General features: G+C 48.2%; 1 protein-coding gene across 38 annotated transcripts in view; it reads left to right on the top strand.

Moving 5' to 3' along the window:
• Positions 1 to 4,717: 4,717 nt before the first annotated feature.
• Positions 4,718 to 22,836, top strand: part of TCF7L2 (transcription factor 7 like 2) — a 189,933-nt gene continuing 171,814 nt past the window's right edge. For 8 of the 38 annotated variants that reach the window (XM_036027296.1, XM_036027297.1, XM_036027303.1 and 5 more), the window contains exons 1-4: positions 4,720 to 5,429; positions 5,707 to 5,773; positions 5,984 to 6,108; positions 17,926 to 17,994. In XM_036027296.1, coding sequence (XP_035883189.1) covers positions 5,241 to 5,429; positions 5,707 to 5,773; positions 5,984 to 6,108; positions 17,926 to 17,994 — 450 coding nt within the window. In that variant the 5' untranslated portion in view covers positions 4,720 to 5,240. Of the gene's footprint in view, positions 5,430 to 5,706; positions 5,774 to 5,983; positions 6,109 to 17,925; positions 17,995 to 22,836 lie in introns of all 38 variants that reach the window. The other 30 variants (XM_036027311.1, XM_028512328.2, XM_028512329.2 and 27 more) reach the window with 11 other exon arrangements.

Consider the following 22,836-nt stretch of genomic DNA (forward strand, 5'->3'; position numbering starts at 1 on the left):
ACTCACACAGAACAAAAAGCAAACAGAAAATCTCACAGTGGAGTCAGGACTTTGGCTTCTAAACATTTCCCCCATTTTATAGCTTCCTTATGTTTTCAGGTTCTTTTTTTGGCTCCCATCAGTCAGCACACTCCCTGCATAGATAAGTCCAACACAGTGGGTAACAGATCATCCATCATGGAGCCCCGATCTTTAAAGAAAAATCACACAGAACATACATAGACACACACGCACACATGTACACATCGCTGTCAAGGGTAATTTAGCAGAATCTTGCCGAGCGATTGAGGGAGCTGAATATGGTTGTCAACATGTCTTCTCTGCTTCTGGTGAATCTGAACAGGCTCCCCTTACTTCTCCTAAATTCCGAAGCCAACCTTCCAATGCGGTTTGTCTGTCTTGCTGGTGTGCTGGTGAACCTTTCCCATAAATTAGGTGGGGGCTGGAACTGTGAATCATGGACTGTGAATGCTCAAAAGGGTCTAAGAGCGTATCCAGTCCAACCACTTTGACTGCCAGGTGAAACAGGACGAAGGGGGAACAGGTAACGGGGCCTATGCCTGCTGTCTCTCCATCCAGCGCATTTCCCAGAGGACACCTAACACTCTGCCGTCACTCCCCACGAGGAACCTGTGCCCAAAAGGTGATTTATGTAAACTGGAGCATCCTTTTCATACTCCTCAGTTGGGATGAACAAGAAAGCGTACCTGGGGGAGATAACGTATTCATTTAATGTTATGCATATTACTCTAGCTTGAGGGTTCGATCCCTGGTCAGGGTAGGTGTGGGAGGCAACAGACGGATGTTTCTCTCTCACACCAATGTTTCTCTCTCCTTTCCTCTCTTTCTAGAAGCAATGAAGAAATGTTCTCAGGTGAGGATAAAAAAATTTTATGCATTTTACTAATACCAACATAATTCCACAAAGATTTTTTAAAAAATATTTTATTTTAGCCCTGGCTGGTGTAGTTCAGTGGATTGAGTGCGGGCTGCGAACCAAAGTGTCGCAGGTTCAATTCCCAGTCAGGCCACATACCTGGGTTGCAGGCCACGGCGTCAATGTGCGGCCACCACATTGAGCAACCGCATATTGATGTTTCTCTCTCTCTCTTTCTCCCTCCCTTCACTCTCTAAAAATAAATAAATAAAATCTTTAAAAAAATAAAGTTACTTTAAAAAATAGTTTTTTTTTTTTTAGAGAAAGGGAAAGAGAAGGAGAAAGAGAGGGAGAGAAATCTTGATGTGAGAGAGATTCGACGTGCCTGACTGGGGATCGACACTTAGCTTTGCGGATGACACCCAACCAACTGAGCCACACAGGTCGGGACCCACAGAGAAAGATTTAATAGAAGAATGGCGGACAGGGAGGAGCAAACAAAGAAGTGAAGAAGCAGTGGGTAAGGAGGAGACGGAGAAAGAACGGGAGACTGAGGGACAGTCTGTCTACATAGTTTAGGCCCTGGTCTGGCTCCCACAACAGGCTCCAAAGGAAGAAGTCACAGCTTCTCCTTAATCCAATCCTGTTCACCCCCCCCCCCCCCCCCCGCCTCCAATATTCATACACCAAGAGGGCAAAATCCCTTAGTTTGGGCTAAAGTCAGAACTGGTCTGGCTTCCTCCGTGTTTTCAGAATCCCTGCCCAGTAGTAGGAGTCATCTGTATCTAGAGAGAGAACTTGCCTTCAGCTGTCAAAGGAGAATCCAAGTCCTTGCTGGTGTGGCTCAGTTGGTTGCAGCATTGTCCTGTACACCAACATTTTGGGGGTCCCATTCCTGGTCAGGGAACATAACTAGGTTTCAGGTTCGATCCCCGGTTGGGGCAGGTATGGGAGGCAACCAACTGCCATCCATTTCTCTCTCCCATCCATGTTTCTCTTTCTCTCTGTCTCTCTCTCACAAATCAATAGACATATTTAAAAAAAATTTTTTTAAAGTGTCTGAGTGGCTGTGCCTCAACCTGGGCACATGCCAGCTGTTCTTTAGAATTTCACACCAAAACTGTAAATTACATATTCACATTCTGGGCCAAAGAGTAAAAAAAAAAAATCATGTGACCTTGCTTTTTGCCAATGGCAGCTCCATGCCCAACTCCTCCCCCACCCCCACCCTGACATCACCTGAAGCCCTTTCAGGGACTCTGAGGTCACTGACCCTCTGAGGGCCTGCTGGTCTCTCCACGCCTTTTTTGTGGCACGAGGCAAAGAAATGAGATGTGGCACATGCGCTCTTATGAAATAACTTTTAATTGCTCGATTAAATCAGAGATTTAAAGAAGGAAAGAGTCAAGAGTTCCCTTTGACTGAGAAATATAAGGATATGCCAAAATACATGTGGTTACTGATCACAGGAAGAAAGCGCTTATATTTACATATGATAAAAATGCAGGCCAGGACATTAAAAACAATAAATCCGCTCTTTAAAATTTCAAGTCAGTATATTAATGAGTTTTTATTATCCAGGTAGTCCTATAAAGGACATAGAAGGCCTCATTATCCAACTTAATTCAGATCAGGTTAGATTAAAAAACAAAATACCACCATACAGGAGAAAGAAATTGCCAGAAAATTGAATTACCATAAATGTGTTCCAGTTAAAGTAAGTAAGCCCTTAAAATGGGCCTTAGGAAAGTCTATGCTGTACACAGACTGAGGCACACCAAGTATACGTGTTACAATTAGCAAGTGTGAAAAACTATGGTCATTTGCTAAACGTATAAATCTAAAGGCAACCAAGTGAAAAGACCTAAAAAAGGAAACTGTTAAATCCATTTGTACATGGATTTAACAGTGAAGCATTTCATTCTTCATGTTTTTACTTGGTGTCTTGAAATAATCCCCTTTCTGTCTCCACTCTCCCTCTTAGAAACTGTGCCCGCCTTATTTATTTATGAAGTCTGAAGGTTAGTCCTACCTGCTGAGACTAATTAGTCCTGTGCTTTGTATCCTATTCAATCCTGTCTGATTAAATGTACACATTTGTTTAACTTCTTTTCAGGCTTCTTCTTGCTATACTTCTGATTTCCTGATTAATATTAAAGTTGGGAGTTACAGTGATTCTAGTCCCCCCCATTTTTGTTTTCTCTGCACCTTATTGTTTAGTGTGCAAATGTGGTTGTGAATTTTTTCCATTGTAGGGGAATTCATGGGCTTGCCAATCTTGGTATCATTATTTTTAGTAGTCTTCTTTCTGAGACCTTAGCTTATAAAACAGTTTTGCTGAAACCCCAAACTCTCTAAATACTACATGGTAAATTTGCTCTTTTTAGGTACTGATGAGCTGGTGAAAAGCAAGTGATTTTTTTTTTTTAAGGATGGGTGGGATAATTTAATACATCATGGACTCCAGGCCAACACTTCCTAACAGACAGTTTGCTAATTCCTATTGATTTCTTTCTTTCTTTTCTGATTCTTTCTGTTCCCCTTTCATGTTGGAGTTTCCAGTCCACTTCCCATTGGATATTTGCAAGAAAATAAGTGTTCTTGCTCCATCATCCAGGGACACTGTGTTTTGGAAGCTAGGTCTTTTCCCCCTTAACATAATTCTGCTCCCCGTTTTGTAGCAAATCAATCTGCTCCCCAGGAGAGTGCCTAAAAATCAACAAATACCTGCTTCAAACCCCAGGTTTTCCATCTCCTCCCTGAGGTCTTCCAGCATCAACTTGGTTAGCAATTTCCTGCCAGAGCCATCTACATCTTGATTATTTGGTCAGTCTTTCCGGGATTTCATTTCAGACCCCCTTGGAGAAAGACTCCAGTACCTCTGATCCCAGGGGTTGGTGAACTTTCAGTTTTATTTTCCCTGGTGGTGTTAACGCCCAAACTTTTCACCTCCCAAGTCAGAAAGGACTTTGAATCCTAGCTCATTTCCTACCACCTGAGACGTCAGTTAAAAAAAAAAAAAAAAAAAGAAAAAAATCCACAAGACTCAACATTTAAATGAATCATGTATTTTACCTTAAAGATATTTTTAATGCCCCTAACAAACACTACAATATTGGATTGTTTTTTGGATAAAAGGTCATCCTGGCATATTTGTTCTAGTGAGACATTTAATGAAATGATTCACTACTAATAAACAAAAAAGGGAGGGAAGACCTCGTGGGTTAATAGTTTCTTTCACTGCCTGTGACCAGGAACTCTGCCCAGCCCTCCACTTCCCCAAGCCCGCTGAAAGTGGAGGGCTGATCTTTCTTTTTGACTTCTGTTACATCCCGCCCAAGGGTGGCTGATTTCACTGCTGGATTAACCACTAAGAACCCCCCTCGTACACCCCTCTCCCAGTAATACTCCCCTTTCACCCATTCTCAAGACTTATTTCTAGCATTTCTGAAGTGCACTTTTCTGGGCCTCTCCCCATCCCCGCCCCCCAAGTGGGCTTTCCTTCCGCCTTCCTCGGCTCCGATTCCAGACTTGGTTGCCACCCCCTTCCCCTCCTCTCCCACTCCGCATTGTCTTTCTGAGGCCGCCCCCCCAACCACCCCCCACTCCCGGAGAGAGTCCCGGTCCCCCCTGAACAGACTCCCGGGGTCGCACACTCAGCGAAGGCCTCTCCCCCAGCACACTCCTCCCTCCATCTCTCTCCCCACCACTACCCCGCCCTCTCCTCCTCCTGCTCCCGGCGCCCGAAAGGATCATTGTTAGCCGCCCCCGCCCCGCCCACCCCGCCTGTTTATTTATGCACACGTCACCGGGCTGGCCCCACCCCCCGGCATCTCATTAAGCGAGTGTGTTCCTCTCGCCCTGTCAATAATCTCCGCTCCCAGACTACTCCGTTCCTCCGGATTTCGATCCCCCTTTTTCTATCTGTCAATCAGCGCCGCCTTTGAACTGAAAAGCTCTCAGTCTAACTTCAACTCACTCAAATTCGAGCGGCACGAGCTCCTCCTGTATCTTCGGCTTCCCCCCCCCTCTGCTCTTTATATCTGACTTCTTGTTGTTGTTGGTGTTTTTTTTACCCCCCTTTTTTATTTATTATTTTTTTTGCACATTGATCGGATCCTTGGGAACGAGAGAAAAAAGAAACCCAAACTCACGCGTGCAGAAGATCTCCCCCCTTCCCCTCCCCTCCTCCCTCTTTCCCCTCCCCAGGAGAAAAAGACCCCAAAGCTGAAAAAAAAGTTCACCTTGGACTGGTCTTTTTCTTGCAATATTTTTTTGGGGGGGCAAAACTTTTTGGGGGTATTTTTTTTTGGCTTTTCTTCCTTCATTTTTCTTCCAAAATTGCTGCTGGTGGGTGAAAAAAATGCCGCAGCTGAACGGCGGTGGAGGAGATGACCTAGGCGCCAACGACGAACTGATTTCCTTCAAAGACGAGGGCGAGCAGGAGGAGAAGAGCTCCGAAAACTCCTCAGCAGAGAGGGATTTAGCTGATGTCAAATCGTCTCTAGTCAATGAATCAGAAACGAATCAAAACAGCTCTTCCGATTCCGAGGTAGGAAAAGCCCCTCGGGCTGGTGGGGTTTTTAATCTATTTCCTGGGCTTGGCAAATGTTGCTTAAAGGGGAGAAATCGGGGCTGGGGGCGGCGGCGGGGCACCGCAGGGCCGGGCGGGCGGCGTGTGCGTGCCGTGCCACCATTGCAAAAACTTGTAACCCTGTTTTTCTCTCCCCCCCAAAACCCCTACCTCGCCGGTTCTTCTTCTCCCCTCTTCTCTCCACCCCTGCGTGGCGTTTGCCCCTCGCCCTCCCCACCTCCACCCCTCCGGGAAGGCGGAAAGACGGCCTCCGCCTCGCTCCGAAAGTTTCCGAGATAAATCCCGGGAAAGTTTGGAAGAAGGTGAGTACGCCCCGCGTGCCCCGCAGCCGCCCGCAGCCGCCCCCCCGGGCCCGCCGCCCCGCGCGCCCGGGCCCCGCGCCCCGCTCGGCCCGGCCTTGCGCCGGCCCGGCCGGGGCGCCTGGACACTTGGGCCACTCTCTAAAAAGTTTCTCCTCGCTCTCTCCCGCTCCGCGCGGCCGCCGCCGTCCCCTCGCCGCCCCGCCATGTTAGCGGCCAAGAGGCAAGATGGAGGGCTCTTTAAGGGGCCACCGTATCCCGGCTACCCCTTCATCATGATCCCCGACCTGACGAGCCCCTACCTCCCCAACGGATCTCTTTCGCCCACCGCCCGAACCGTAAGTGTCTCCGCGCCCGGCCCCCGCCCGCTACCCGCCAGCCCTGCCCCGCATGCGGCCCCTGCCCTGCCCCCTCCTTCCCCCTCCTCTCCCTCCCCCTCCACACCTCCTCCCCTCCCTGCCTCCCCTCCCCCGCTCGTGGCCCAGGCCGCCCGAAACTCTCCAAACTTTTCTGCCTTTTGTGGACTGGATTTGTTTGCACTTCGCCATGTTCTTGCTTTCAGTTTGCTGCCTCGTGATGTTGGGGAGACCTTTCTTTCCATGCAGGGCTTTGTTGGGGGCGAAAGAAATCAGAAGAACTTTTTTTTGCGCTCTGATTGTCCCCTCCCCCTTCGGTGGTGTTGTTTGTTTCTTCACCCTGGGAAGATGACTGTGTGGCTCTTTCTTTTCTCTCGCTCTCTCTCTCTTCCTTCCCTCTTCTGTGGCGTCTTGGGCTTTCCCCGGTTAACCCCTTGGCTGCCGCTGCCGGGGACTCAGTGACTGGGCTGCGTCCGGAGTGCGCGGGGTAGAGAGTGAATTTTCCTCCAGGCGTTGGACTTGAAAACTAGCGAGCGAGCGCGCAGAGCCCGGGGCCCTGGAGAAGCGACTCGGCTTTCTTTTTCGGCCGGTTACTTATTTAGCTTTCTAGTGCTGATCTCAGGCGCATAGCCCTCCTCCCCTTTTGCCCTGGAAGGTCATGCTTGCCAGAGTAGTCCCGCTGCAAACTTGGGGCCTCTGGGCTTCCTCTCCTTTAGCTACCCCGCAGGGCCGCGAGCGCCTTGGGCGCGTTGGCTGGCTCGGCTGCCCGGTGCTCTGGCTACAAGCTCCCCGGGGCCGTGCTGGGTGGTGAGGCCCCTGTCTGTGGCTGGGGTCCTGGGTTTGTGGGCAGCCCGCACGGCTTCCTCCGAGCGGACTTGATGTGTTTCTAGGGAATTTTGGTGGCTTCGGGCGTGGAGCGGGGTCTGCGCGCGCCAGCTCAGTGGGCCCTGGGGGAGGGGAGACAGACACCAGGGTGTGCCGGCCCAAGGGGCTACAAGAGGAGGCTAAAGGCGTCTGTCCTTAAGTGAGTGGGCTGCTGATCGTGAGCCTTCCAACTTTGGGGGCCCCACGGTTGCATGGGGTGCCAGGCTCCTGGGCTGCTTCTCATAGCCTACATCCCGCACCCACCGTTGACATTTGTTAATGAGGCTCATCCCCTTCCCGGACGGCCTCTGCCCCCTGCCCTTGCCCTGAACTCCCTTTCCCCATCCTCAAAAAAAGCCTGGATTGAGAATCTCTAGATGCAGTGTTCAGCCGTTTGTGCCTGGTTTCCCGGAATTGTCAGTTGCACCTTCTCTGGTTTGGTCCCCCTACCTCTTATTTACACACACTACTACTCTTGTTTTTTCTTTTTCGGTAACTGGAGATAGCCATTTGAAATAATGCACCCACTGTTCAGCAGCCGTTGATTCAGGGCTAATGGCCGAGGGCTTGCCGAACAGGAGTCGATCAGATCTACAAGTGTTTTTAAGCATTAAAATATTAACTATCAGGTTTGACCTGTTCTTTGGGTCCCGGCAAAAATGGCAAGGGCATGCTAGACCGGTCATTTTTTATGGCTAGGAAAGAGAAACAATTATTCCCCCCTCCCCTGCGCTCAGCCTTCTGCATGCTTGGGAAGCTGGGAGAACGTTTCAGCCCGACCTCTTCCTGCAGGGCCAGCTCTTTCTGGCTGCAGGGGCCGGGCTGTGGGGGAAGCACACCCTGCTATGGCTCTGTTGTATTTTTCTTGGGAGCTTGAGGGCATCTTAAACCGGGAGCTTTCGGCTCGGAATCGGATGGTTTGTGTACTCACCAACCCGACCAAGCAACATTCCAAAGTAACCATGAGAATTTCTTACCCTCCCCCCTCCCTCTGCGATGGTATTATTTTAAAATCCACTTGGCCATCTGAAAGGCCATCTGAATGTTGAGCTTGGATGGCGGGCTTGCTGGCTTTCTTGACTCTTTGCAAACTCCACGTCTGTGACCGCTGGCAATCTCGCCATACTATCTCCGCAAACTTGAGCTGTTGTGTTGTGCTGTAATGGGGAAACAGGGAAATTGTTAGAGGCAAAGAAGTGATTTCCTGGTGCGAAAAGGAAGGCTCCCTTTGTGGGCATTATAGGAATAGAAGGAGTCTAGTTATTTTAATTGCGGACCTAGCGGGTGGCCTTGTGCTGTGACATCAGATTGGGTCTGAAAAGACATTTCTGAACTCAGTAGGCAGTTTTTGGTATTTGCATGTCAAACGGCAACTGACATCTTTGTGTGTGCTGCCCCTTCCGCCTTCCTCTCTGTTACCTGGGTTAGATTATGTGCTCCAAAATTAAAGTTATTTATTTAGGCCGGGCAGCAGAGCAATGGAAATGAGGACGAGAGGCTGTTATGTGTCACTCCTGACGTCTTCGATCAGAGGGGTCAGCTTGCAATTCCAGATTTGATACAGCTGCCGGCGGAATCTATAGGCAAGACAGCGGTCTTTTCATGCCTATCTGAAATTCTTAGTGCTTCATAGAGGGTGTTTTGGAGGGCAAGGTGTAAAGACAAATTAGCTATATGCTTAATTCATATCCTGACCCTCCTTGGCGGTGGTGTTTTTTGCTACATTTTTCTGTCGCTTGTGAGTGTACCTGGAAGCAGCTTCAGCCTTTAAAAAAGCCAACTCTTTCGATCCCTGATTTCTGCTTTTCTATTTAAGAATGTAAAGAATTAAGGAGTATCATTAAATAGGCTTATGATGAATAATACATTATCTCAAGAATAATGCTTTAATTGCCGAAGACGCCATAAAGCTTGATAGTAATAATTTTATTTTAAAACGACAAAGATTTCTGCATAACATTAATTTAGTCTTTGATACAGTAATAGGAACGGCTTTTAAAACGACAGATTTGAATACAGAAACGCATTAAGGAGAGAGGTCTAGTTAAGTAGATGGGAAGTGATAGAACCACAAATATTAGAATTGTGGTAACAGTTGTATGTTGAAGATAAGAATACTGTTACCATATTAAAGTTGATAGGAAAAAGGAGTGTTGCGTTTCTTTTTGCCTCCTGCCAAAACAGAAAGGGAATGTGGTGTGGTCGAAATTCTAGTTAGGTTTGAATTTCCTTTTCAGGACTTGATTGTTGGAGCTCTCGCATCTTTTCCTCCAACGTTGTTTGCTTTTCACTGAACTATTTGCTACTAGTTTGAACAAATAAATAAGCAGCATCTTGAATTCATTTTTGAACTTGGAATCTAGCATTTAAAGGAAAGCAAGAGGGGCCTATTCACTGGGGTTCTATTTAGCCGGGCAACTTCTCTTTCTGCCTTGTGAAAAATGGATGTTTTCTTCTCACTCAAACAACATAATCCTTTCTAATACAAAAGAGCTAGACCTTGGAGTGTGAAGGGTTAATGGTGGTCCTTCCCTGTTGTCCTCCCACCCCCCACCTTCACCCCCGATTGTTTTGACAACACTTTTCAAAGTGTGACATTCCAAGCCCCTACATAACAATGTAATATTACTGTAATTACACAGGTCATTACATTTTAAATAGAGAACAATAAAATGCTTATCACCCTGAAAAAGAACAGGTGTTCTTGCCCTTCTTTGGTATTTATGCTAATTGTTTTTCATCTCCTTCCGAAATATTTATGGCGAACATGTTTAGATTTCAATCTGACCGCCACAGCATTAATTCAGTGCTAATCTTTATAGGTTGGGGTTTAATGTCTGCAGTATGGATTATGGGTTCAACACTCACCCAGTAAGTCATATTTTAATGATTATAAATTTAATATGCCAGCGCTTTGGCGTTTGTTGAATTTAAAGCTTTCTGAAACGCCAGAAACAAACTATTAAGCAGTTGGGAGCCTAAAGTGCTTCTCTGGAAGAAGTGTTTTTGGAAACTTTTGACGGCTACAGGGGAAGTAGCTTTCACTGATGCCCCCTATCTGACTGAGGAAAGATTTAGAGGAAGACAACCCCCGTTCTCAGCCGAGGAGTTTTGCACGTTGCTTTGAAATTTTACTGATAATGGATTTCATTCGGGAGTCCCTGCTGGAAGCTGGTCAGCTTTCTGTTTCTTAGCAAGCTGTGAAAAAGTTACAGGAAGGTGTCCGGGGGTTGGCAGATCAAGAAGGCTGTTCTGGGAGCAGCGCAAAAAATATTTGCTTTAGAAAACTCGCAGTTTAAGAGTTGCACCGGAGGCTGTGCTTTTAAAGATTTACAGCAGAAGCCCTTGCAGGTTCCGAATGCCCCTCTCCATCCTGTGAGGTGCCTGTGTGCCTGCAAAAAGTGCCCAGAGTTCCTGGTGGGGAAACCTTGGTGCGGCTTCTCGCACGCAAGCACAGTGGGTCAACGAGGAGGCATCTAAGAGGATTTCACATTTTGTCAGAGGCTTCACAACAGGGGCCCCCCGAATCACATTAAAAATGCACTGGAGAGAAAGGACAGCTGCAAATTTTTGTGCGGACGCGTGTTTCTGGACCGTGACTAAAACTCCCGGGGACCTTTTCCCCAGCTGTCTGGAAGTTATGTGGAAGTTGGTTTATTGGCAGTTAAGTATGAGACAACCTGGATTTAGCAGAGGCTCTCTCTTGCACAGGAAGTAGATGACATTATATTGGGGGCAGGGAAGAGACTTAAGGCAAGGAGTGATTTACTCTTCTCTCTCTCTCTCTCTTTTTTTTTTTTGCTTTTTTTTTTTTTTAAACCATAGACTTGCCAAATAAATAAGCACTTTCCAAGGAAGTAGGTTGTAAGCTTTTTAGTCTTGGTAAGTGGAATTAGATAATATCTTTAACCACATTTATAACTGTTCGGAGGTGACACAGTACAGAAGTTTTGAAAAGGAGGGGTCAATCAGATCCTGGAGGCTTTTATTTTTGTAGGGGGGGTATGATGGGGGCGTCTGAGATTCTTCTGGGAGTGAACATTGGCAACCGTGTAAGTAAATCTTCAACTCTGACTTATAATTGAGCACATTTGTGAAGGAAATGGTTAATTTTACAACCAAAGGCAAACTTGCACCTCGACAGGTCTGCTGAAAGAAATGTGCCCCAGTCCTTTGCTGGCAAGCGCCACCGGGTCATAAATCCACAGGCTTTATTTACAGCCCATAACACTTATGAATGTTAAGATATTTGACGCCACGTTGGCCTTATAATATTCAAGGTCCGCAGACATTGGCAGTAGCTCAGATTTCTCTCACTAATTATAAGCAATGAGTTGGGGGGGCTGGGGGATAGCCCATCGCAAATGCTGCCCTCCCCCCTCCCCTGACCCCCACCTCTGCAATCTGAGCTGACTGAGACAGACACCCCCTCCTTGGCAGCTGACTTGTACTTTTCCTCTAGGCTATTGTTATACACATTTATAAAGAGCACTTTCAGGGATGGAAATTCAGTGGGGGGCCCTGCACAAATGCCTTTTTCAAAAGCAAAGTTGCTCTAGGTGTTTGCATCTTTTTCCTTTTGGTTTCTCCCTTTTTCCTTTTTTTTTTTTTTTTTTTTTTAAGACTATGTTGCCTATACTGTGCATATTTCCCAGAATACTTAGGGAAACCTGATAGGGGAGACTGCTCTGTAATTTATATGATGTTCCTTCTACTGAGCTGGAAGGGAAAATACACACGTTGCATCCCCAGTTAACAGGAGGGTTTTTTTTTTTTTTTTTTTTTTAAGTGAGGGTGAGGAGAGTCGATGAAAAGAAATTAATAGATGAGAGGGAACAATCCAGGTTTATGTTGGGGATGGGAGGGCCACTCATTTGGGAAGCATGAGCTGTTGTCTGGGGATGGGGATGGCAGTACAGAAATGTCATGTCGCCCAGGAAGGCAGAGAAGATGCTGGGCTGGGATTAGGAAAGTATAAGAAGATGGGACACAGATTCGGGTTTGGGGAATGTCTTTATCCAAACTGGGGATTGGAAGTTTCTTATGAGAGGTGGGAGGACCATGGTGGTGGTGGGGGGGAGGGGGGCGGGCTGTTAAAAACGATATTATTACTTTGCTCAGCAGAGACTAGTTCCAATCCAGTCCTTGCCCAAAGTGAGGATCTTGCAACAGATATATTTCCTATCAGCTGTTGTGAGATGATCTGGGGGTGGGGCATTTGTGGGTGAGGACCCCCCCCTCCCCCCTCCCGCTGCAGGAGGTCTCAAAGGCCAATTACTTGGCCGATTTTAATTTAGTTTTTAAAAGTGTGCTGTTCTGTGTGTTATAAGCTGACCACATGGTAAAGGGGCGCGGGGCTCCTGGGTGTGGGAAACTTGAGGGGGGTGGATGGCTCCGTCGTTTCTGGCGGGATACTTCTCTCCATCCAGCCGAAACTTAAAGACCGAGGCTGAAAGGTTTTATTTTCTAATCAATGGAATGCAGAAACTTACTAGCCCTCCGGGACAGATCTGAATCCCTTACCAGCTCATTACAAAGATGGGGCTGTGGGATCTTTGAACGGGTTATCAGCCCTGGTGTTCTTCGGTTTTCCCAGGATGGCTTTTCCTTCCTTAGGCACATCTGATTTCGGGCTGGTAATTCGGCCCGTTACATTTTATTCTTTTTTTTTTTTTTTTTTTTTTTGTCGTGAAGTAGCCCCAAACTGTTCCATCTAAAGGGGGAAGGAATGGCTATTATTAGTGGCAGCAGCTCTGAAGGAGTTAAAATCGCTCCCCAAAGTTTGGCATCATGAAAATAAATTTGAGGCCTGGTAGGCATTAGCAGGGCACAGCACATTTACAGAGCTTAATTAGTACGAACTGTAATTGTTCATGGTCTGCCAGAAGAAGTAATGTTCAGGAAAAGTGGAGTCCTTCTCTTGCAGTCTTCAGTTTGAAACCGATAAATCACTTGCATATTTGTGCAGTGATTCAAATGGAGCTAAGACCTCTCCCATCCCAACATGTGGTAAATTGTAAAGTCAATGAATTGCAGATGTAGGCTGCAGTGCGATTCTCCCAGAAAATGCAGAATGAATGGGAAAGAGTGATGCTATAAATATTTACTGAGAAGATAACTAGGATCCAGCGTGCTGGGCCAATTATGATGTACTAAATATATTAGTAAGATACTTTAAAAATCGAGAGGATTTGTGTGGGTCTTGGGGTGGGTTGGTTTGTTTTAGAAAGTGAAATAAAAGGCACTGTGTTACTGTCGTGTCAGTTTTATTAAGCCTGAATCACAATGGCATAGCCAGGGAAGGACATATGAAACCCACATTAATGCAAATTAATGCGTTATGAGTTGCAGCACTGTGACTGCTAAGTGGAGTAATGATGGGGGCATCATTTTAAGAGTGTTAGTGTAGCAACTTTTAACGAAAAGTGCTGTGGTAGAGCTTGTGTGTGTTTGGATGCTAGAAATGTGTTTTGTTCGGGAGCAGGAAACTTGATTCACTTTATACCCTCCCCCTTACCCCCCCCACCCCCCCGCCCCAAGCAGTTTATGAACTTTGTCTTAACATTTCAAGAAAATCATCTAGTTTTTCTTCAAAAAAATCAACCGAGAAATACCGATCACCATCACCAAGTTCAACTTCAATATTTCTTCCTTTCTTTTTCTATTTTGCAAGAGATTGCAGCACCAAGTGGAAAAACAATGAACGCGTAGCATCCCCCCATAGACCTGTGGATGTAACTTTCTTGAAGCAATTTTTTCCCCTCTTTTTCTTCTTACAGATTTTTGGTCTCAGGCAATGTTGCAAGTCAATACTTCTTTCCCCAAATGTGAGTAGGTGGATGTGTGTGGAAGCTGTAAAAGTTAATGATCCTCTCTGACTCATAGCTGATGGTTTCAGGTTGAGGAAAGAGAAAAGAAAGAAATTAATGAGGGTAAATAGACATTTGATGGAACACGGAGACAGTGGGAGAGGTTGTTCTCGCTTCCAAAGGCATGCGTTGTGTTGCAGCAGGATTCCTGGAGGATGCTGGGAAGTGCAAAGTGATGCCTTTGTTTAAGGTGTTGTTTTAGGAGGGTCTGAGTGTTCCGGTGTCTAGATCTCTGCAGGAATGCTTAAGCCCACATACCTGCCAGGCAGTGCTGGTTCTGCCTTCCCAGGGGAAGCCAGAGGCCCCCCTGGACACTTTCGGAAAGGGCAGGCAGTAGCCCAGAGTCCTGGTCAGACATTCATTCCCCATCGAAAGGAAGAGGCTCCTAACGCAGGGTGCAGTTCCTGTCCTGAGAACGATGGATGGCGAAAGGGAAAGTCTTAGGTATTCCTTTTTCTAAAAAAGTGTTCTGCGTCTTCAGCTCATGGCATGGAAATGAAACTTCAAGTGGGTCATAGTGGTAGCTACGGGGTAAAAAAGGAAGGGAAGTGGACCAAAAAATCAAAACCTTGTAGGAGATTAATCTGGATTTATTATTATTACTTGTAATGAAGAAAGCTAAGTGATTCATTAAGCTGAAAATAAAACGAATGCCCTACCCCCTCCCAATTTAGCAGAATGAACAGGCATCCTACGTTGGTCTTTCCATAGGGTTTCCGTTTTTTTTTTTTTTTTTTTTTTTTTTTTTTTTTTAGTTGCCTTTGAGGGTGAGATCTCTGGTTGTAAAAGCCCACTCCCTTTCCTCCCACCTCGGGGAAATCTCTGATGTCGTGTATCCCAGATGCCGTAGTGAGGGCCAGTAGTAGTGATCAGAGCTACAACGAGGCAGCAAGATGGGCTGATAATAAGGGAAGCGGTCAACCATGACAGGTTGGTTTTCCCGTTGCTGGAGAACTGTGCACACCTGTGTGTCGAGCACAGCCGGCCTTCCTGGTGCTTCCCCTGGACCATGGAGGGTTGGGTCACCTTCGGGTGTTACAATGGGTGGGTGGGCCTGGCCACTGTCAACAAACGCACAGGAAAGGAAGGTTTATTTTGCCGGAAGTGTCACTGGGAGGGATGAAAAGGAAAGCACCTTGGAGTCCTCGTTGGGGGGGACAGCCCTGGGAGGGAGGCGCCATGGCGAGGGCCGGCCTGTCGCATGGCCAGGGTACAACAGGCACAGGTGCTGCATGAGGCGCTGCGTGATGTGCGTGCTGCAGGTGGTCAACAGCAGGGCGGTCCCCAGAGTTGAGGACTAGGGGAATCTGGTTCTCAAACTCAGATGAGGAAGCTTTGGACAGCCCCACAGCCGGTCCTGGGCCTCTCAGCCTCCCTTCTCTTCCAAAAAGCAGAGGGCCAATCACCTTGTCTCTTGTTCTAGTTTAGAATGCCAGGTTTTTCCAGGGTCCCCGTGTCTTCTCTTTGTCTTAAAAAGCTAGACTAGAATGAACAGGCATCTTCGTGTTTTACAGGGGAGGAAAAAGCAGTTTAAAATATGTTTTTACAAAGGATCATTTGGGGAAAGAGGGGCTGGGAGAAACAAGAAAATGGTTAAGGCTGTGTCGCTGTAGCTGGGGGAAGCCGAGCTCGAAATCCCTGCAACAGCGGTTGCTGGCTGGGCGCGAAGGCCCATAGGAGCGTGTGCTGTGGGTATTCATGAGCTGGTCAAGGCTGTTCTGTGTGGCTGGACACCTGGGGAGGGAAGTGACATTGCTGGGGGGCGTTAGGATGGCGTGTGTGAAGGTTAAATTCACTTTGTCCTGCTAGAGTCTTGAGGACTTTGCAGCTGCGTATTTACTGTTTAATTGCAGCTTCCGCTCGGGGTCGTGTTGTTCCTTGGGTGGCGGTGAACGCCAGGATTAAGAATGGAACCCGACAAGTGAAAATTGAATTTGGATTAGCCACAGTTTCATTAATGCATTCATAAGGCTGTGATTATATGAAATTTTGTTTCCACGACCTATACTTAGTTATCAGGTGTCCATTCAATTTTAATTGACAATATAAGATTCCTGCGGTTACCCTGAGTACAGATCGCCTAGGGCTCCGCAGGGTCTGTGGGAAGCAAAGCCTGGACAAGTTTCCAGTCAGCTCTGAATCAGGCAGAAGAGGAGAATAAAGCCCGCTGAGAAAGGGGGACACGTTGTTAGTGTTGCCTTCTCTACTGAGAAGGAGAACCCCCCCACCCTGCCCCCCTCCTCAGACAAGAGCCGCTCTCCAGCCAAGAATTCCAAACTCGCGGAGGAACCTGTCTGTGGCACAGAAGTTGTTTTAACACGATGCAGAATTGTCACAGTAATTAGTGCAATCTCCGCTTACTGACGGGCGGTTTTCACAAAAAGGACGGGGGAGCAAGGAGCGCAACTTCAGCTCCCTTTGTCAGCAGCGCACCTCGGATGGCTGGCTTCTGAGAGTGCGTGGGGGCTCTGTGCGTGGGGGGGCATGTGTTCAGGGGCTCAGCGGGCGTCTGGGCTTCCTTTGGGGGATATGGTTTATCACTCCACTTTGACAGGTGAACAAATCCTTTCTGTGGCCCACCTTGGTTGTGCCCTCTTTAATTTGATTAATATTGTGTTCTGGGGCAAGTGGACTCATAATGGATACAGGGGGTATTTCTGTTTATTCGTGACAGATAAAATGCTCCCAGAACCCCCTGTCTCCAAAAATGGGAACTTACAGCCTCGTGCCATGAGCAGTATGGCTTTAGACTATTTTTGAAAATTTGATTACCACTGTGGTGTTTATGAGTTGGTGCAGAAGTTCTTATGTGAAATCCTCCCCACCCCGCTTTTCTTTTTTATGGGCTGAATAATTTTTCTGGCAGGGAGTAAGATGCACACTAATTGGACCTGAAACCCTTGCAGGCTAGGGTACGCTTTGCGGTAGATACAGAAGTGTTTTGGTAATGGTGGTAGTAACAGTGTAGTAGTAGTGATAGCAATAGTTGGTCGCAGTGAAACCAGTCTGTGATTGGAAGCACCACTGATGGGCGTGTTGCGAGGGGAATGGGCAGCAGTTTCTTGGGACCATCTGATTCTTCATCGTTTGTGCGTCCATGGCAAATTACAGTGCGTTTTCAGATAATGTGGAGATCCTTTGGCGACTGTTGCATTGTTTATGAAAGAAATCAGCAGATGGTGTTTGTTTTCCCAATTGGTAGGATCCCAAGATTAACGAGTGTTATTTGGAAAGACTTTGATGAGGACTCTTGGTACTCCTTTCTATTTGGAGGCTACACACTTCTTTGATGGGGCTTCAGAGGGGAAGGCCCAGGAGAGATTTCGATACATACTTGGCGGTGCAGGGTCTGCTGAACCAGGGTGGACTTGCACTCAAGTGGCCGTGCTGTAGGTGGTGGCCTCTCTTTAGAAAACTCGGTGATTCTTAGCCAGGGGTTGGCTCCCCCTTTGGGGAGGTGTGGATACCTGGAGTGCAGGCTTCCCGGCTGTCCTGGGCGACATAGCTTCATCGCTGTGAAAGAATGTACAGGGCGCGGGGTAGCCCCTGAATTCTGTCTGATGCATTTGTTTCCCCCAAAACAGGATTGTGTTTGAGGGCGAGAGCCAGTTATTGGGACTGTGGGGGGCTTGTATACCTGTGGCAGTCTCGTGGCTTCCCATCATCCTTTCTCTCATAGCCTCTTCCTCTTGCCTACATGTTGCAATTCTGATGACTTTTTTGCAGCACAGTTAATTTTTCTGCAGCGTCCTGCTCAGCACACTGGCTTCCTTTATGTCTTAATGGGCATCCGTCTTCCCTTTTCATGTTATTGATTCTCACTCCTGGCCCCCTCCCCACTCCCTTTTTGCTTTATTGAATAGAGGCTTTTTTTTTTTTTTGACTTTACCTTAGATTATTATGATCATCTTATCCATAGCAACAAATAAAAATACACAGGTCTCGATTGCATGCCAAGGCTGCAGTTCAATCTAAGGAGGTTTGTCTGCTATTCATAAACTGCTTAAGATGTTGCCTTGTAGTTTGTGACATAAGCAGAACGCTTTGATTTGGTTTCTTTCTACAGCTCCATTTTCAGTCCGGGAGCACGCATTCCTCTGCGTACAAAACGATTGAGCACCAGATTGCAGTTCAGGTAGGAAATGCCACAGGTCCCCGAGGCTTGCATGGTCATGACATACGTAGGTCTCTTGTGTCTTTTCTTCTCCACCCCTTCCCCCAACCTAGATGATGCTGATGCTGATGTGATGATGCTGATGTGATGATGCTGGTGTTGGTGGTGATGATGATGATGATGATGGTGGTGGTGGTGATGGTGGTGATGACCGTGGTAACGATGATGAGTGTGGTGATGACGACGATGGTGGTGACGATGGTGGCGGTGGTGGTTGATTCATTGGGGGAGGTGGGAAGCAAAGGATAAACAAGAGCAGAAGAGATGCTGCTCAAATGATTTAAAAGATATGGAGAGAAAGAGAAGTCTGTGTCTTTGTGAAGAGTCTCTTGTTCAGGCATAATGGGCACACAGACCCCAGCTTGGCCACTGTCTTTTTTTTTTGCCTAGAGAGGGGTCTTAAACAGGGAGTAAGATGAGGCGGCGGAGAGTGAATGGGAAGAGGGCAGGGGGAGATGGGAGAGGCGGCCGTGTGACAGCCAGAGAGTTGTTTCCGGTGGATCAGAATCATGTTAAGTGGTGCTAAGAATATCACTTTTGACCTGATTGTCCTGAAATGTTGATTTCTCCTGGGCCTGTTGATACATGACACTTGCAGTGCTGGAAGGGAAAGGCGACAGATCCCGGCTTCTGATGAGTGTCCTGTTTCCTGCTCACGTAGTACTTCCATTCTCTTAAACCCAAAGGCTAAACAAATCACGGACTAATATAGACTCGGCGCTGAACCGATGCCAGCACACCGCAGCCGTGGAGGGCGGGCAGACTAACTCGATTTTCGTCTGTCTGCCTGGCCTTGCCTGGCTTCGCCCGGGTGGACGGACCTCCTGGTGTCACTCACGGGACTGAAACTTCTGGAGTCTTCTGGGTTAACCCTTGGGGGGGGAGGCTTTTGAAACCGGTTGTTGTAGTATTCCAGGCCGGGCCTAGGGTCTTTGTTTAGAGGTTGGTGCTGGCTGGTTAAGCGACTTCCTTGCTCCCTCGTTCTCCGTCCTGTAGTTAGTTGCCTTTTCAGAGCACTCGTGTTCCCTGCCTGTGGTCTCCTCCCGGACCCCAGCCGCGTGGCATCCGGGGATCTCTGCTGCTGCCCCGCATGTGCCTCTTCCCAGGTGAGACTTGCAAAGCGCCGTTTGCCTCAGGTAGCTCGTGCGTCATCTCACCAGGGGAAGCTATGACTCAGCAGACATTTTTCTTTGGTGGATCCCTCGTGTTTTTGTGCTCCTTTCAAGGAGAGACAGTAAGTTATTCTAAAAATATTCCAGTGACTTCTGAAGTTGGGCTGGCTGATCTCAGTCTGCATTTGAGAGCAAAGTGCGACCTTGAATTTATCCCCCAACCGCCAGCTGTGTTTAAGACTGGTGTCTTCAGTTGGACACAACAGTTTCTCTTGCTGGCACGCTTCTGGGTGGACCCTTCTCCCCGCTGAGTGACGGCACAGTGAGTCCCGCTCCCAGAGGATGGTTGCAAGTCGGGGTTTGCTGAGAGAACGTGCCTCACCCCTACCTCCTGATGGATGGATGGATAGACGAACAGGCCTGCTACATCTCCGGCCACGCTGGAGAGTCCTGCTGCCCGGGGTGTGGGAATTGTTGGGGCTGAATAGCGCAGTGATCCCTATCTTGGTGTGGAAAGGCTGGCTGGGGCCATGTCGCTGGGAGACCGGCCGAGCCCAGACCAGCTGTTGTGTCTTTACACCCGGGGCTGAAGCGTCCCTTGTTAGGCCGAGCAAGCTCGTCTTTTCTCCAAACCACCTGGCACGGGGCAGGCCATGGGAAGCTCTTTCTCAGGAGGAAGATGGAGTAAATTACAGAGCTCATTGTTTGGAGGACTGAGACCATTACTATTCCTCCATGAACAGGTAGTATTGTTCTCCCCTGCCTCTGTTTGCTGAGGCTTGATGCCCATGTGGGCAAACAGAGAGACATTTTATTAGAGACCCAGCACCGGCATGCTTTCGGGGCTCACTCTCCCGGCTTCCCCGCTAGACCGGGATGGGGCCAAGCCAAATGGCAGCTAGCTGTAATTCTAGTTTGATCATCAAAGGATAAATGGCACCCCCTCCCCACCCCCAAACAAAACAAAAGCAGCAAAGGGAAAAAAAGAGGAAACCTCAGCCACAGAAAAGTGGTTCCCAAGGCACATGGGACCGTTCTGCCCCGAGGTGGGGGCTGGAGGACAGGCTGGCCTTGCGTTTGGTGAGCAGTGGAGTGGGCATTCCCCTGGCTCTGGTCTCCAGTTTAAGGCTTAAGTCAACGTGATGGTCGGGGCTGAAGTCTTTTTTCCTGGAAACTGAAGCCCGTTTAACCTTAATAAATACTGTATTTCAATATGAGCGGCGCTTGTTGCTCTCCTAAGCTATATCCTAAAATAACCTCCAGAAGTATGATACCGCGTATCACATGAGATTCCCTTCCCACCCGCCCTGTGACCTGGGGGCTGGGCCAGGTCCACCGTTTGTATGAATGGGCGCCGGGTGCTTGTGCAGACGTGGCGTGTTCTTGTCCAAGGTTATGGGCGCAGTGTCCGTGCCGGCATTGGGGTCTTCCCCCCCCCCCCCCCGCCCACGTTTGTGACAGTCTCCCAACTCCTCTCGGTTTTGAAAAGACTCAGGTAACCAAAATGATTCTCCCGAAAGGGTTATCACAAATATCAATGGAATGAAAATGAAAAAAACCTTTCTTTAGACACAGTTATTTAACTGTGTTGACTTTAAAAGTTTTACTGAAGTACACTGCTCGGGTCTTTCGTGGAGGGGCGGATGAACTGCTACATAGGAAAACATGACCCAGATCGGTGGGGTAGAGAATGGGGACGGAATACTTTTTCTGTAAAGGGCCAGGTAGTAACTGTTTTAGGCTCGGCGGGCCACACAGTCTCTGTGGCAGCTACTCAGCTCCGCCATTGCGATGAGAAAGCTCCCCGAGATAGCACCTGGAGGAGCAGGTGTGGCTGTGCTCCAGGGAAACCTCATTGATAAAATCAGACGGCGGCTGGATGCGGTCCATGGACTACTGTTTGCTGCCCCCGATAAAGAATATATTGCCAGCCCCCCAGAAGTCTCTGTTGCTCCCTTCTCGTCCCAGTGCTCCGGCTCCCCCCACCTCCAGCAAAAATTCTCACTGTGGATCAGGTTGGCCTGGTTTTTAGCTTCTTAGAAATGGAGTTCCACAGAACACACTGTTTCATGCCTGGCCCCACTCAGTGTCGTGTGTGTGTGTGTGTGTGTGTGTGTGTGTGTCCCCTTTACTGTGTGTAGCAACAGCCTGCCTTTTTAACGGCTGCATAGTATTCCACACAGGAACACACCACAATGGGCGTAGGTTTTTCTCTGTGTTGTTGGATGTTTGGGTTGCCTCCCACTTTCTGCTCTTATCAGTCAGGCCCTGGAAACACACTCACCTACATCTGTTCATACACAGGAGTGGGCTGGGAGAGGCGAAGGGTAATGTGTGTGCTTAGCTTTACGCTGACCTTTTTTGAGAGGGACTTAAACACAGGATTCCAAGTGTTGTCATGGAGATGCACTAGCATAGTGGTTGTTAGGTATGTGGGTGATATTTACGAGGAGGAGCAACAAGATAAGGCTCCTTTGCCCAGAGTCCAGTGCAGGCCCCTTCATGGCCTTTGGCCTCAGCTCCTAGGAGCTCCTCCCACCTTCTCATAAACCTGAGCACAGAGGGGTCCCACGCTGCAGATGACCCCTGGGGGTGCCCTGTAGCTGGTTGCACGTCAGCGTTTCGGCATCTCTGTTGCCTCTCTGAAGAGCACTCTCCCCACACTTGTGCACTCATCGTTATTCCAACCCCAAGAGCAAGGTTGGAAGCGAGGTCAGGACCCACAGATGTTTCCCTTGGTTTTCAGAAGGGCTACTCCAGAACCAATTAAGCCTTTGTTTTAAGAGTACTTTGGCCAAAGGTTGATGTTTTAACACCAAGTCAGATGTGATTTAGGGAGGGGAAAAAAAAAAAAAACTCCACACGCAGCAAAAACAAACTGAGTAGACCTCTCTTGGTTGTTTTTCTTCTAAATGTAAAGTGGTTTGTGTGTGTTGGTGTGTGTGAGTGCATGCACACGCTTGTGTGTGTGCGCACAAAGACAACTAGGAGAGGATCCAGAAGAAATGGACCATTTTATTTGTTTACACAGCTGAGCGGTGGAGACTTTGCAGTGGGTGTTGCTTTCCCTCTCTCCTCGGGCTTGCAGGTTCTCATCTGAGCTGCACCAAAGCTCACCCCTTCCGCCTGGTCTCAGAGCTCGTTGGCGTGATCCGGGAAGGCCCACCGGCCCTCCTGCAGCGTCTGGGTGCTTTGTGGAGCCAGGGACGGAAGGATAGAAGCTGGAGAACATCCTTGTTCCATGTTGGCCCCTTATTCCTGGATGTCAACTTGCCCACGTGTTCAACTTGTTACGCTCCCTGCCGTGCTGTGGCTTGGAGTCCAACTCTTTGACCAGATGGGCCGTTGGCATTGGTGGTAAAACTGTCCAGAGACGGACACCAGTGGGTGTGACCAGGACGTCCGTGAGGGCTCCTGGCTTTCCTCCCGTTCATGGGCCCCACGGCGGTGCCTTGTGCCCTAGGCCTGTCCTCACCAGTTCCCTGGCCGTCCAGTCTTCATGTGGATCTGCTCTCCTAGTTGGGGAGCAAATGTGGGATACGTGGGAGAATTCCCCCACACAGGTTCAGTTCTTGTTGTAGTCACTTCTCACTTTTCGTGTAGACCCACCGCCACACCTGTCTGTGACGTTTCATTTCTGCCTCTCACAAAGAATGAATGAGTGTGTGAGTGTGTGTGAGTGAGTGAGTGA

Source organism: Phyllostomus discolor, chromosome 5 (genome assembly GCF_004126475.2).
Source record: "Phyllostomus discolor isolate MPI-MPIP mPhyDis1 chromosome 5, mPhyDis1.pri.v3, whole genome shotgun sequence".
Classification (NCBI taxonomy): Eukaryota; Metazoa; Chordata; class Mammalia; order Chiroptera; family Phyllostomidae; genus Phyllostomus; species Phyllostomus discolor.